This window comes from Melanotaenia boesemani, chromosome 4, assembly GCF_017639745.1.
Source record: "Melanotaenia boesemani isolate fMelBoe1 chromosome 4, fMelBoe1.pri, whole genome shotgun sequence".
In the NCBI taxonomy this organism is placed as follows: Eukaryota; Metazoa; Chordata; class Actinopteri; order Atheriniformes; family Melanotaeniidae; genus Melanotaenia; species Melanotaenia boesemani.
This window is the reverse complement of record NC_055685.1, coordinates 39,183,538-39,198,531: the sequence shown is the minus strand read 5'-3', so window position 1 is coordinate 39,198,531 and position 14,994 is coordinate 39,183,538. Positions and strand designations below refer to the sequence as shown.

The 14,994-nt window shown below is 41.8% G+C and overlaps 1 protein-coding gene across 1 annotated transcript in view; it reads left to right on the top strand.

Annotated features, from left to right (window-relative positions):
* LOC121638505 (neuronal membrane glycoprotein M6-a-like) overlaps positions 1 to 14,994 on the top strand; it is a 43,622-nt gene that overhangs the window by 19,532 nt on the left and 9,096 nt on the right. The window contains exons 2-4 of the mRNA XM_041983348.1: positions 7,536 to 7,728; positions 11,559 to 11,715; positions 13,297 to 13,450. Coding sequence (XP_041839282.1) covers positions 7,536 to 7,728; positions 11,559 to 11,715; positions 13,297 to 13,450 — 504 coding nt within the window. The remainder of the gene's footprint in view (positions 1 to 7,535; positions 7,729 to 11,558; positions 11,716 to 13,296; positions 13,451 to 14,994) is intronic.

The window sequence follows — 14,994 nt, the reverse complement described above, 5'->3', positions numbered from 1 at the left end:
TGGATGCTGTGTGTGTTAGAAGGAGAATTTGCATCAGTGTGACTGTAGCCCGCGCAGAGCCTTACTGTTGCCATGACAACGCTACAGGCAAAGTGGGTCAGCAGGCTCCTGCCACACCCCTGTTGGCATGGCAACAAGGCTGGTCAATTAAACCTGAGCTGTGCGATGACTCACACACACACACACACACACAGCAGGGAGGTGAAGGAGTGAAGCGCTGAACACATGAATGCCTCCCTCTTGCTTCCTGTAGGTTTTCTGCTCCATCTGCATGCAGACTTTACTCAGGATGAGGCTCATCAGGATTTGCAGACTCCTGAATTAAATATATTCAAGTTATTCATGGATAAACAGTCTGTTGGGTGGAGCTGAGGATGGTTAAACAAACAGGAGACAACCGAGCTGGATGTGATTGGCTGATAAACCTATCAATCAAAGAAACAAGTACATAAAGCCATCACTTAACATTTACATCTTCCCTTTGGAAGATATAAAGACCTGGGAATCAGAATGGTTTCTCTGGCTTTTGTGGAGGCAAACTTTAATGAGGTTTTACTCATCAGCTGTTGAAGTTGCGACTTACAGCAGCACTATGAAACTTTCTGACTTAAAAAATGCCTTTGTGACCAGTTTTGATGGCACAGTGACATTTATTCTGTACATTCCAGAAGTCGCAAAATCAGATAAGCAGAATATGAGACCTCTAGTGGCCAGGAGAAAAACTGCAGCTGAAGGGTAAATTATGAAAAGAATGTATTTCAGCTTCAACCATTTTTTACCCAGAACCAAGTGAGGTTACCACTTAAAACCTAACAAGAAATGTAACCATGGTAACCGGTAAAATCCACTCAGCCAGGGGTAGGACTTTACCTCAATGGGAACCATGGGGCCAATCACATTTTTCAGCTCAAAGCAGGATCATTTTCTGACTCTCCAGACGGTGGTAAAGTGTTTTAGTAAAATGTTATGTTACAAAGTTGGTCTTGACCTCATGTCTCATTGTTGCTCGTGAGTTAAGGCATTTAGTTCCCCCCCCTCCTGCCTCCTGATGAGGAATAATGTCTGCTCCTGAATGAGATGTATTTATCTCATTCTGCTTGTAGCTGTTACACCTGCACCAGGCTTTGCCACAGACACACCCACTCCTGCCACTCATCACCACTGTCACTCTCCAGAATACTGATTAAACACACCTGCAAGCAATCTGGTCCACTTGGCTTTATATGCTCCAGCTCCACATCCATTCCTCGTCGGACCTCGTTCATCTATAGATGGACTATCCCACTTCCCCTTCCCGGTCCCGACTCACCTGGCTGGTCCACAGATTCTGGTGGTTAGACTCCTTCCTCCCGTATTTCGTAAGCAACTCTTCTAAAAAACTCTGTAATAAACCAAGTTAAACTCTGCTCTGTCTCAGCAAGGTCCTTTATAACAGTAGCAACAGTACTTTACAAGTCTTGGGTATATGGTTATGAACAATGGATACGACTCTCAGTTTGAAGACTAGTTCCTGTGGCCCCTGAATGCTGGAGACCAGATCGGAACAGGATCCCTCAGTGGTAATTATTGCAGTCAGAAAAAAGACTATTCAGGAAACTTAGTGTTTTATTTTTAAAATAGACTGGCTCTTCTTTGCTTTTCATCAATGACTTTCTGCCTGATCCACTCTCCTCTGGACTGACCAGGTTTCCAAGCAGTAAAAATAGAACAGCTGCGTATTTTTAGGGAATTGGAGCATCACGGTGCTTGAGGAAAAGCTGCACAACGGACCTGGTTAAAACACTCTGATTCACTAGTATTGCCACGATCAACCCTGAAGCCGCAGGACAACTACAACGCTTCGTTTTTGATGCCATGTTAGCGATGCTTCATTTTGACCCTGTTTTAGCGATATGGAGACGCTTTACTTTGGCCCAGTGTTAGTAATGTGGCAACGCTTTACTTTGGTCCCCGTGTTAGCGATGTGGCGATGCTTTACTTTGGCCCCTGTGCTAGCGGTGCTTCGTCTTGGCACTGTTTTAGCCATGTGGCAACGCTTCACTTTGCCCCCCGTGCTAGTGATGCTTTGTCTTGGCACTGTTTTAGCCATGTGGGATCACTTCACTTTGCCCCCCGTGCTAGCGATGCTTCGTCTTGGCACTGTTTTAGCCATGTGGCATCACTTCACTTTGCCCCCCGTGCTAGCGATGCTTCGTCTTGGCACTGTTTTAGCCATGTGGCATCGCTTCACTTTGCCCCCCGTGCTAGCGATGCTTCGTCTTGGCACTGTTTTAGCCATGTGGCATCGCTTCACTTTGCCCCCCGTGCTAGCGATGCTTCGTCTTGGCACTGTTTTAGCCATGTGGCATCGCTTCACTTTGCCCCCCGTGCTAGCGATGCTTCGTCTTGGCACTGTTTTAGCCATGTGGCATCACTTCACTTTGGCCCCTGTGCTAGCAATGCTTTGTTTTGGCACTGTTTTAACGATATGGAGATGCTTTACTTTGTCCCCCATGTTAGCAATGCATCGCTTTGACCCTGTTTTAGCGGTATGGAAACGCTTTACTTTGGCCCTATTGTAGCGATGTGGCAACGCTTTGCTTTGGCCCCGTGTTAGCAATGTTTCCCCACCCGCACTCCCCACACCCTTTCTGTCCCTCTCTCTCCCCTCCCTCTTCTCTCTACTTTCTTTTCTCTCTCTCTCTCTCTGTCCCCTCCGGTCGAGTCCAGCATTAAGAGTCTGATTTAATAAAGTTTCTCATGTCATCAAGAGGGACTTTATACATGTAGTATAAATCCCTGCTTGATAGAGTAAAATTGCCCAGCACCAGACGATGCTGGACAAGACAGGTTAAAAAAAAAAGAAAAAAAAAGCAATGTTTCTGATGTGGCAAACTATGCTTTTTCATTATTGTGACGTCGGGGAAAACGTCTGGGAGGAGATTTCTTTCTCCCTGTGTGGACCTGTGAAGACATGTGAGAGGAATCATCAGCTTTTATCTTGCTGCAGCTTTGTTGGAAACACAGGCAGCCTGAGTTGTTCACAGCTACTGCAGTTACATAATGTGGCAGGTGGAGGACTGTAATTAATGATCCCAAACACAGGAATGATTAGAAGTAACCCTTCATCAACACTGACTGCAAGAAGCTGAACAGCAACACAAAGACTGAAGGCTTAGATTGAATTTAGATGGAAGCAGGAAGCAGGACGATTTCATGCATTTTAGCTCCACCACATCATGATGAAGGCCTTTGTAGAGAAATGTGATGAAGAGGAGGGTGGGATAAAGCTACTGTCTGGAAAACCATCATCAAACTGATAATGCATCATTAAAATTCATCATTCTTTCTAGTAGCAGCATCTTGTGTGATCTTCTCTCTGGTGTGTTGAAGTTAATGGAATCGTTTTTATGGTTCTTAGTTTATAAAGAAAAAATCATCTTAAAAGATTCAGCAGCATCAAGGCAGGACGGAGCGTCTCGGTGGGTCAAGTTCAGTCCACAGAACATGTTCCTCCACGAATGCACCTTTCTCTTCTCACCTCTGATAAGCGCTGCAGCAGCCGACCGTGGAGTGATAGCAAGGTTAGTTTTTCTTCTCGTGCTGTTGCTTCGCTGGCTGGATTCCTCCTGATTCATTCATTTAGTTCATATTTGGATCCCCATTCGCAGCAGCCAATCAAATGTCTACCTACATGTAGACAAATACCTTTACATAAATACATCACATTAATGCATGCAAACTCCATAAATTATTCATTTAATATTTATATATTAATATGTGTACACACATACATACACAAACATTTTCACATGCACACTCACATAAACATGAACATACAAGTTTCCCATCCATACATACAAGACATGAAAGTCCACGTATAAAATAGACCAGTATATACCCAAAGATACATGCACACACATACACCTATACAAATATACTCCTATCCTATATACACACATTTCCATATATGTGAATTTCTCCATAAAACCGTTTTGATTGCATTTATTTTTTGCGTTAGGTAATTTAAATGAAGTTAAACTGATTCTGGCCATTAAAGGAAGTAAAGCAGTAAAAATCCTGGATGCATGTGTGTGTTGGTTACAGAGATGGAGCCTCTGGTGAGCGGATTTTACTTACTGATTCAGTTCCTGCAGCTTCGTTTCTAACCTCACTCACCAACCGTTCCTCCAAACAAATTTGTTCAAATTCTTACTTACGAACTTTATACGAAGACTGTGGCAGTAACCAAAACCTCGGTTTCTATGAGCACTCGGGACATCTGAGTGTGTGTGTAGAGTAATGGTTTGGTCAGATTGTTTAATAACTTTTGGTACATTACAAAACATTTAAAGATAATTTGTCGCTGTGGAGGCAGATTTTATTCTATTTCTGGTTTTCCTCAAACCACCAGTGTAACTGACTGAACATCCGTTCCCTCAACCACAATAACATCCCTCCATATACGTCCAGGTTACTTGAGACTCCAGATCCACCTGCTAGATGTTGTATTTAATCATTAAATTGACTGCAACAGCTTTTGTCTTTTTATTATAATGATTACTTTTATTAAGAATTCCAGGTTATGTCGTGGTTCCCTGTATAATGACATAATCTGCTTTTATATGATCTGAATCTCACCGTGTGATCATAACCTAGTTATCACTCTGCATCATTTAGCAGATACTTTTATCCAAAGCAGCTTACAGTGGATAGGCAGTAGCATTAAGGACCCAACTGGAAGGTGTTAATGTTTGTTCCCCTCGGGAATCGAGCTCTGGTCTCCCACATGGGAGACAGATGCCCTGCCAACTGAGCCACTTTAAAAAAGAGGAAAATCAGGCTTTGTCGCAGATCTTTGTCATTATTTTTTGTTTCCATTCATCTTTTTGCCATGCCGTTTGATTTTTGTCCTCCTCTGTCCATGTCTGTTTGCACACGCCTGTAAGTCATGACCTTTTGGGGTCAGGACCTTTTATGGACAATTTTTGGACGTTTATCTGCAAAGTAAAACCAGCTGGTCGTCCTTTTAACTTACCAGAGATTGGCGTTTATCAATCTAAGAGGAAATATACAAAGAGTTTGGTACAAAACTTCCCACTTACAACTTCATTAAACCTGTATGACATGTCCATCCATCCATCCATCCATCCATCCATCCATCCATCCATCCATCCATCCATCCATCCATCATCCATCCATCCATCCATCCATCCACCATCCATCCATCTATCCATCCATCCATCCATCCATCATCCATCCATCCATCCATCATCCATCATCCATCCATCTATCCATCCATCCATCCATCCATCCATCATCCATCCATCCATCCATCATCCATCATCCATCCATCCATCCATCATCCATCCATCCATCCATCCATCCATCCATCCATCCATCCATCCATCATCCATCCATCCATCATCCATCCATCCATCCATCCATCCATCCATCATCCATCCATCCATCCATCCATCCATCCATCCATCCATCCATCATCCATCCATCCATCCATCATCCATCCATCCCTCCATCCATCCCTCCATCCATTCATTCATCCATCATCCATCCATCCATCCATCCATCCATCCATCCATCCATCCATCCATCATCCATCCATCCATCATCCATCCATCCATCCATCATCCATCCATCCCTCCATCCATTCATTCATCCATCCATCCATCCATCCATCATCCATCCATCCATCCATCCATCCATCCATCCATCCATCATCCATCCATCCATCCATCCATCCATCATCCATCCATCCATCATCCATCCATCCATCCATCCATCCATCCATCCATCCATCCATCCATCCATCATCATCCATCCATCCATCATCCATCCATCCATCCATCATCCATCCATCCCTCCATCCATTCATTCATCCATCATCCATCCATCCATCCATCCATCCATCCTGTAACAATGGCGGTGGAAGTGAGGACCCAAGTGCAGGCAGCTCAGGCAGGAGGCAGGTCGGTGCAGGTAAAATGGTTTATTTGTCACAAACTCAGGAGCAGGGAAACACACAATACTGGGGATCAAGACACAGCATGGATAAACACAAGGACCTGACAAAGACAACATCAAATCAAGGGGCATATACACAGAGGGAGTGATGAGGAACAGGTGAAGTGAATGAGAAATCCGACCAGGTGATTCAACGAGCCAGGAACAGAAAACAGAGCACATGAGGGAAAACCACAAACTGAACTAAACATGACAAAAGTAAAAACCCAAACCATGATCTTAACACAAACTAAAGATGACAAAACTACAAACCAAGATCATGAAACCATCCATCCATCCGTCCGCCTGTCCGTCTGTCCATTTTCTATACCTTATATATTCAGAGTTGCTCGGAGCTGGAGTCTATCCTGGCCGTTACTAGGCAACAGGCAGGATACACCTGGACAGCATTTACAACTGAAATACTCAAAACAATACTCTTTTTGTAGCTTAAGCAGGACAAAATAATAGATTTAAAAATGTGTTTCATGTGGGCGGAGCCATGGTATGTTTGTTTGTAAAGCTAAGAAAACACTGGAAATGATATCAAGTTTAAAAAGTGGACTCTTTTCTGATAGAGCTCCTAAAACGGACAATGATAAACATCTGCACAACACAATAATCAAACAATAAGTGTGTTCAGACAGAGGTTTCTTCAGCTCAGGAAGCCAGAAGACAATATCTGCTCACAGCTATGACTGTACACAATGACTTCTTTGTAAAAACTAATTATTATTATTAATTTATTTATGTTGAAACAACTTAGTTTCTCTTCAGTTAATAACATGGAACAGATATTTTTATCTAGTATTAATCGTTAGTTGCTTCCGACCTTTTGTCTTTTTTTTTTTTCAGTTTTAAGGAAACTTTTTAGTTTATTAGGAGGGTTCACAGTTTTTTGGTGTTAATAACTTTAATCTTAAGTTAATAAAAAGTATGACGGGACCAAAAAAAAAAAAAAAAAAAAAAAGGTGAAGTGATCTTGAAGCAATTTTGATAGTAAAGCAGGTGAACACTCATCTATGCAGATGATATTATGCTTTTAATGACTAGTGGTTTGATTTTGATATGTTTGGTAATTGAATTTAATTTAATTTAGGATTATTTTATTGAAAATGTTCAGTTAATTTTATTTTAATATTTTATTTTTAACATTTTAATTAATTATTTAACATTATTTAATAAATCACAATTTAATTTAATTTAATTTAATTTAATTTAATTTAATTTAATTTAATTTAAGTATCAAAGCTTTGCAGACTAGTGTGTTTTCTGGCTTTCAGAGGTAAATACTGTATGTTATTGTTATTGATAAATGGTTATTAATATTAATATCGCATGAACCACTGACTTTTTAGTCCAGGCTGAGTATTGCTGAACCCCTCCACCCAAACAGCTGTTAAGTGTGTTTGTGTGTTTTATTATTTGGGAAACTGTTGGATCTGAGCTGCAGCTGGGCTGTGTGTGCTTCATACCACCATCTTCATCGTGGAGGTGAACTCACCTGCAGCTGAACTGTGTGTGTTTGCTTCCAGGCTGTAAGGAGTGCTGTGAGCGATGTGTGGGCAGTCTGCCCTGGGCGTCCCTCATCGCCACCATCCTCCTCTACATGGGCGTGGCCTTGTTCTGTGGGTGTGGCCACGAGGCTCTGAGTGGCACCGTCACCATCCTGCAGAACTACTTTGAAGTGATCAGAGCTCCTGGAGACACTGTGGACGTCTTCATCATGTGAGTGAAAGATTAATAAAGTTTGTGCTTCTTTCTGTCTGATGATAAATTATCTGCTGTCAGTTTGGAGGAAATGTTGGTGGATGTTTGTGAAATTTATCAATAAAGAAGTTCAGTTATTCAATCACAAAGTTAATGATGAAATAGATTATTAAACAAATGTAATAAAATAGAATTGATTAATTAATTCAATAATTGTATTAACTGAAAAATATAATTTTACTTTAAATAAAACTATGACAGAGAATCTCATTGAATCATTTAAATATTCTTGCTTATGTTAACAATAACAAACATATTTATTAAACTTATTTAACGTCCATGAAGCAGATTTAACAGGAACCAGATGATTTTACACTTTAAACAGCAAACATCTTTCTGCAGCTAAAACTTGAATTATTTTAAATATTTGACTGAGTGAGTAATAGCTTTAATTTACCTTTATGTCAGCTGCTGCAGTAGATTAACAGAAATATCATATTTCAACCAGTTTCCACATTATTTTCCACCATTAAGAACAACTTTTCTCTTAAATTAGAACACTGCAATTACAATTTGTTTGAGCCTTTTCCAAAACTTAAATAATAATAATAATAATAATAATAATAATAATACATGTCTCTTTCAGCTGGCCACCTGCTGGCTGCAGTGTTGTAAAACCAGAACTCATCCTGGATTTTACCGTATTTAGTGGTTTTTCTGCCTCTCCTGACTTCAGCTCCTTTGCTGATTGTGATGAAGATGGAACGTTTGTGACCAGTTTAAGTAGCCGTTGTTTGTCTGTTTTGGATGTGGTAGCACCTGTCAGACAGACTTCAGGGTCACATAAAAACCTGCTCCGTGGATGAATGAAGGCGTCTGTAGTTTTAGGGGAAAGAAGGTGCACAGACTCCGCCTTAAAGACATGATGCAGGAGCTAAATGACATGATAAAGCCAGCTCGCTCAGCCTTTCTCTATAGCAGGGATCTCCAACTCCGGCCCTTGTGAGCTACTGTCCTGCAGGTTTTGGATTCTACCCTGATGCAACACACCTGACTCAAGTCACTGGCTCATTAACAGGCTTGTGCAGAGGTGTGGTGTAGTAGGAGACATCTAAAACCTGCAGGACAGTAGCTCAGGAGGACCGGAGTTGGAGAGCCCTGCTCTATAGTCTTGTTTCTTGTAATAAGAAAAATCTGAAAGTCTTGTCTGACACCAGAGAAAACCTTGTTGCAGCCTCAGCTCCTCATGTGGCTGCATACTCACAGGACTGGAATAACTTTCTGAATTGTTTCATGAACACAGTAAAAGACATCAGGCTGGTGTTAATCTTCTTCACCTGTGAGCTCTTGGTCTTCCTTCACTCCTGCCAGCCTACAGGATGTACTAGTCTTAGTGGGCAAGATGAAACCATCTTCCAGTCCTTTAGTCCGTTGTTCCGGTGTAGCTGTTTTTAAAAACTTCTGATGATGTCTGCCCCTGTTTGGTAAAACTGACTAATCTCTGGTTTCAGTCTGGCTCAGTCCCTGGCTACTTCAGACATGCTGTGGTAGACCTCATCCTCAAAAGGCCCAGTCTTGACCCCTCAGAGCCTAAAAACTACTGTCCCAAATAAAAACTTGCATTTCTTTCCAAAACTGTGAAAAAGGTGGTGGCAGACCAGCTGCAGTCCTTTATGGAGCGGCATGATTTCTACGATCATTTTCAACCAGGTTTTCGGAAAACGCTCCATTGAATCTGCTCTAGTCAAAGTCTCCAGTGATGTGATGATGGCTGCAGACTCGGGTTGCTACACAGTTCTGGTTTTACTGGATTTAACATCCGCTTTCGATGCTGTTGACCACAGTTTACTGGTAAATCGACTGGAATCAGAGATGGAGTTTTTTGGATCAGTCCTCATATAGAAAAGAAAAGACCTTTAATCTTGTCATCAACAATGTAAAGTCTGATGTGTCCAAACTGTCTTGTGAAGTTCCACGGGGTTCTGTTCTTGGTCCTGTTTGGTTTTTGTTGTACCTGATGCCTCATGGTCAGCTGATTTATGGCTTTAAAAGTCACATGTGTCACATCACTTTTACGCTGATGATGTTCAGTTGTTTTTTCCTTCAGTGACTCAGTTTAGCTTTTGATCTGTGCTCCTGGAACGGATGTCTTGCTAAAAAAAACTGGCTCTGTTTAAATTACCTTCAGATAAATTCAAGTAAAACAGAAACTCTGATCATTGCTCCGATGAAACGATCCCCCTGATCAGAAACCATCTTGGTGCTCTGGGCTGGTTAAAACCAGCCTCAGAAACCTCAGCGTTTGATCCGGCTGTTACCGGAGGGTTGTTGTTATCATGTGAGATCTGTAAAGGTAGGAGAATGTTGTCAGAACCACATCTGGAACTGATCACTTTTATCTCATGTCGTATTGATTATTGTAAGTTAAGTTTGACTTTAACATCATCATTTATCAGACTGACGTCTTCTGCTGCTGCTTTAATGGCACCTGAGTGAAAAATAAACAGTTTAAGAGATGTCAGCTTATGTCGTGTTTTAGATTTCACTGCAGATCCCAGTCTTTGCATTTTACTAAAATATTCTTAGACATTAAGACATTTAAACATCATCAGTGTACAAGCCCTGTTTTACAGGCTCAACAGATTCTTTAATCTTTTCATTCACCCATTTTAGTTTTCCTTTTTTATTCATGCAAACAGATGCAAAAAGAGGTGAGAAAAGGAGAAAAAAGTAGGACATGGACAAACCAGGTGAATGCAAATAGCAAAGAGTGATGTGTTTATGTTGCATGGTGAACTACTACTCCAGAGGATGCAAATACACCAGCATAACATGCAGGATGAAGTAAAAACAAGAACATCAATATCTATAACAAAACTAGAATTATAATCTTAATAGTCACAGAAATAATAATAAGGCCAATAAATAATGAGAACTATGGCTTATAAATAAGAGAAATAGAATACAAGTAAATGAATAAATAAATAAATTAATTAATTAATTAATTGTTTAATAAAAAAAATTAAAATAAAATAATAATAATAATAATAATATCTACAAGCAAATCATCATCTTGGTTGTCACAGAATAAATAACAATGGCAATAAACATGTAAGCGTAAATAATTATTATTTAACAAGAAAGAATTTTATAATAATATCCCAAACTAATTTTCTAATTCCCATAATAATAGCAACGGTAATAATACTAACATTATTATTATAATTATTATTATTATTATTATTATTATTGTTATTGTTATTATTATTATTATTATTATTATTGTTATTGTTATTATTATTATTATTGTTATTATTATTATTATTGTTATTGTTATTGTTATTATTATTATTATCATTGTTATTGTTATTATTATTATTATTATTATTATTGTTATTGTTATTGTTATTGTTATTATTAATATTATTATTATTATTATTGTTATTATTATTATTATTATTATTATTATTATTATTATTATTATTATTATTATTATTATTGTTATTATTATTACTTACTTACTTTAAAGCAATGAGAAAAAAAAGACAGGATAGATGGAGGAAGATTATTAATATTATCACCATTATAATAATGATAATATTTCATATGAAGGTGGAGGGCGGGTGGTGGTGAAAGGGGTGGGGTGGAGATGATATCATAGCAACGATGACCAGCCCCTTCTTGATAAGAGTTTCCACTAGTTGGCCCTGGGTCACCCCCAGACTCCCACATCTCAGACCAGGTTCTGGCAGCTCCACATGTTGATTTAGAAGAAGATGCAAACAGCATCACTGATGCAGCCAGACGTGTAAACAGTCACCAACTGACTGGCTGTGTTTCCTTTCCAGCATCGACATCCTGAAGTACATCATTTACGGCCTTGCAGCTGGCTTCTTTGTGTTCGGGGTGCTGCTGCTGGTGGAAGGATTTTTCACCACCGGAGCCATCAGAGATCTGTACGGAGAGTTTAAGATCACCGCCTGCGGACGCTGCCTGACTGCATTCGTAAGAAAAATAAACACGTTCTTCATTTTTCTGTTGGCATGTCAACAATAAAATCCAAGAGTGAATTCGGTCCAGCAACAACTAACTGACATTTGTTTTCTTTTGTTCCACATACAAATGTTTGTTACCACTAGCACACAGAAAACATACAGATGAGCCTTTTGCTTCTTTATAATCTCATTTATCAGGCAACATGTGCTTCATAGCAGTCGTTTAAAACACAGCAGCTTGTTTTTGCTTCTTGAAAACAACTTTGAGTTTAAAAATGTGTTTTTCCAGTCAGACAAGTTCAGTGAGAAGATACAACCCTGACTGTTCAGCTGAGGATGACGACTGGATGAAAGTGAAAATTTCTCTGTGTTTGCATGATCAGTGATTCATAAATGTAGCTACAGCTGCTAAGACGTAATCCTCTGCATGCAGATGCTAATTAGCTACATGCTGATTTAGGAATGGTGTTTTATTAAAACTTACCCTGACTGTTGAGTGCAGACTCCATGTCTATCCATCCAGAATCTGGTCCTCAAAGGTCACTGTCCTGCAGGTTTGAGAAGTTGTTCAGCTTTAACTCACCTTATTCAAACAGGCTTGTGCAGAACTTGACATCCTGTTGAGGAGAATCAGGTGTTTTGGAGCAGGAAAACAACTAAAACCTGCAGGATAGTGGCCTTCAAGGACCAGATTCTCTGGTTTATGGTGGCAGAATAACACGTGAATTTATATTTGAACATCTAGCTGCTGCCTGTGGAGCTGATTTTACATCACTGGGTTATTATCATTAATTATCAAGAAGTCTGCCAAACGTGTCCACCAGGGGGCAGAAGACAAGTATCAGGTTGCAGACTACGAAGTTTTTACCATCTGGTGATGCACTAAGTCTAGAGATTTCTCCATGCTGGATTCTGTCTGTGAGAGCGGTCATCCCTCAGGAAGCCTTTTCTTCTCTGTAGCGTCAGTGAGGAAAGGCTTTCTGGTTCAGGCTGCTGGAGACAACACACACACACATACACACACACACACACACACACACATGCATACATACAGGTCTGTAGCAGAGTTTTAGGGTAACTGATGGGTATTTTTCTATCATAAAATAAGACACAAAGAACTCAGAGTGAAGTCAGCTTCATCATGATGAGGAGAGACGGTGGTTCAGCACTCAGAGAGTGTCTGGTGTCAACTCCGAAGTCTCAACCCCAACGCAGCCTCTTTATTGAGCAGATATCGCACTTCAGTGGAGCAAGCAAAGTTCAAACAAAGTTCAAACAGGGAAACACATCAGCATACATCACTTCATGACCCTTATCGCACAGAGCAGTGACCAACACATCCTGTCCTCTGCAGGGCGGGTGAGACCGCAAATCATTACCCATCCTTAAGGGAGAAACTTTAAACTGTTAACTTTAAACTGTCAACTTCTGCTTACTCTAACAGTAACAGATCAGAACGCCGTGTTTTATTGATCGGATATGTGAAACGCTGATGTTACGTGAGCGGAGATGGACCTGGATGAGAGTAAATTTATTGAATTCAAACAATGAACATTTTGTGTTTAGCATCTCGTCTCATCTCTGTTCACAGCTGATGTGCCTGGCCTACCTCTTCTTCCTGGTGTGGCTCGGAGTGACGGCGTTCACTAGCCTGCCCGTCTTCATGTACTTCAACGTTTGGTCCATGTGTCAGAACACCAGCTCTGTGGAGGGAGCCAACCTCTGTCTGGACCTACGTCAGTTTGGTACGTATGGATGATGGATGGATGGATGGATGGATGGATGGATGGATGGATGGATGGATGGATGGATGGATGGAGGGAGGGAGGGATGGATGGATGGATGGATGGATGGAGGGAGGGAGGGAGGGAGGGATGGGTGGATGGATGGATGGAGGGAGGGAGGGAGGGAGGGATGGATGGATGGCTGGATGGATGGATGGATGGATGGATGGATGAGGGAGGGATGGATGGATGGATGGATGGATGGATGAGGGAGGGATGGATGGATGGATGGATGGATGGATGGATGAGGGAGGGATGGATGGATGGATGGATGGATGGATGGATGGATGGAGGGAGGGAGGGAGGGAGGGAGGGAGGGATGGATGGATGGATGGATGGAGGGAGGGAGGGAGGGAGGGAGGGATGGATGGATGGCTGGATGGATGGATGGATGGATGGATGGATGGATGGATGGATGGATGAGGGAGGGATGGATGGATGGATGGATGGATGGATGGATGAGGGAGGGATGGATGGATGGATGGATGGATGGATGAGGGAGGGATGGATGGATGGATGGATGGATGGATGGATGGATGGATGAGGGAGGGATGGATGGATGGATGGATGGATGGATGGATGGATGGATGGATGAGGGAGGGATGGATGGATGGATGGATGGATGGATGGATGGATTGATGGAGGGATGGATGGATGGATGAGGGAGGGATGGATGGATGGATGGATGGATGGATGGATGGATGAGGGAGGGATGGATGGATGGATGGATGGATGGATGGATGGATGGATGGATGGATGGATGAGGGAGGGATGGATGGATGGATGGATGGATGGATGGATGGATGGATGGATGGATTGATGGAGGGATGGATGGATGGATGAGGGAGGGATGGATGGATGGATGGATGGATGAGGGAAGGATGGATGGATGGATGGATGGATGAGGGAGGGAGGGATGGATGGATGGATGGATGGATGGATGGATGGATGGATTGATGGAGGGATGGATGGATGGATGAGGGAGGGATGGATGGATGGATGGATGGATGGATGGATGAGGGAGGGATGGATGGATGGATGGATGGATGGATGGATGGATGGATGGATGGATTGATGGAGGGATGGATGGATGGATGAGGGAGGGATGGATGGATGGATGGATGGATGGATGGATGGATGAGGGAAGGATGGATGGATGGATGGATGGATGGATGGATGAGGGAGGGATGGATGGATGGATGGATGGATGGATGGATGGATGGATGGATGGATGGATGGATGGATGGATGAGGGAGGGATGGATGGATGGATGGATGGATGGATGGATGGATGGATGGATGGATGGATGGATGGATGGATGGATGAGGGAGGGATGGATGGATGGATGGATGGATGGATGGATGGATGGATGGAGGGAGGGATGGATGGATGAGGGAGGGATGGATGGATGGATGGATGGATGGATGGATGGATGAGGGAAGGATGGATGGATGGATGGATGGATGGATGGATGAGGGAGGGATGGATGGATGGATGGATGGATG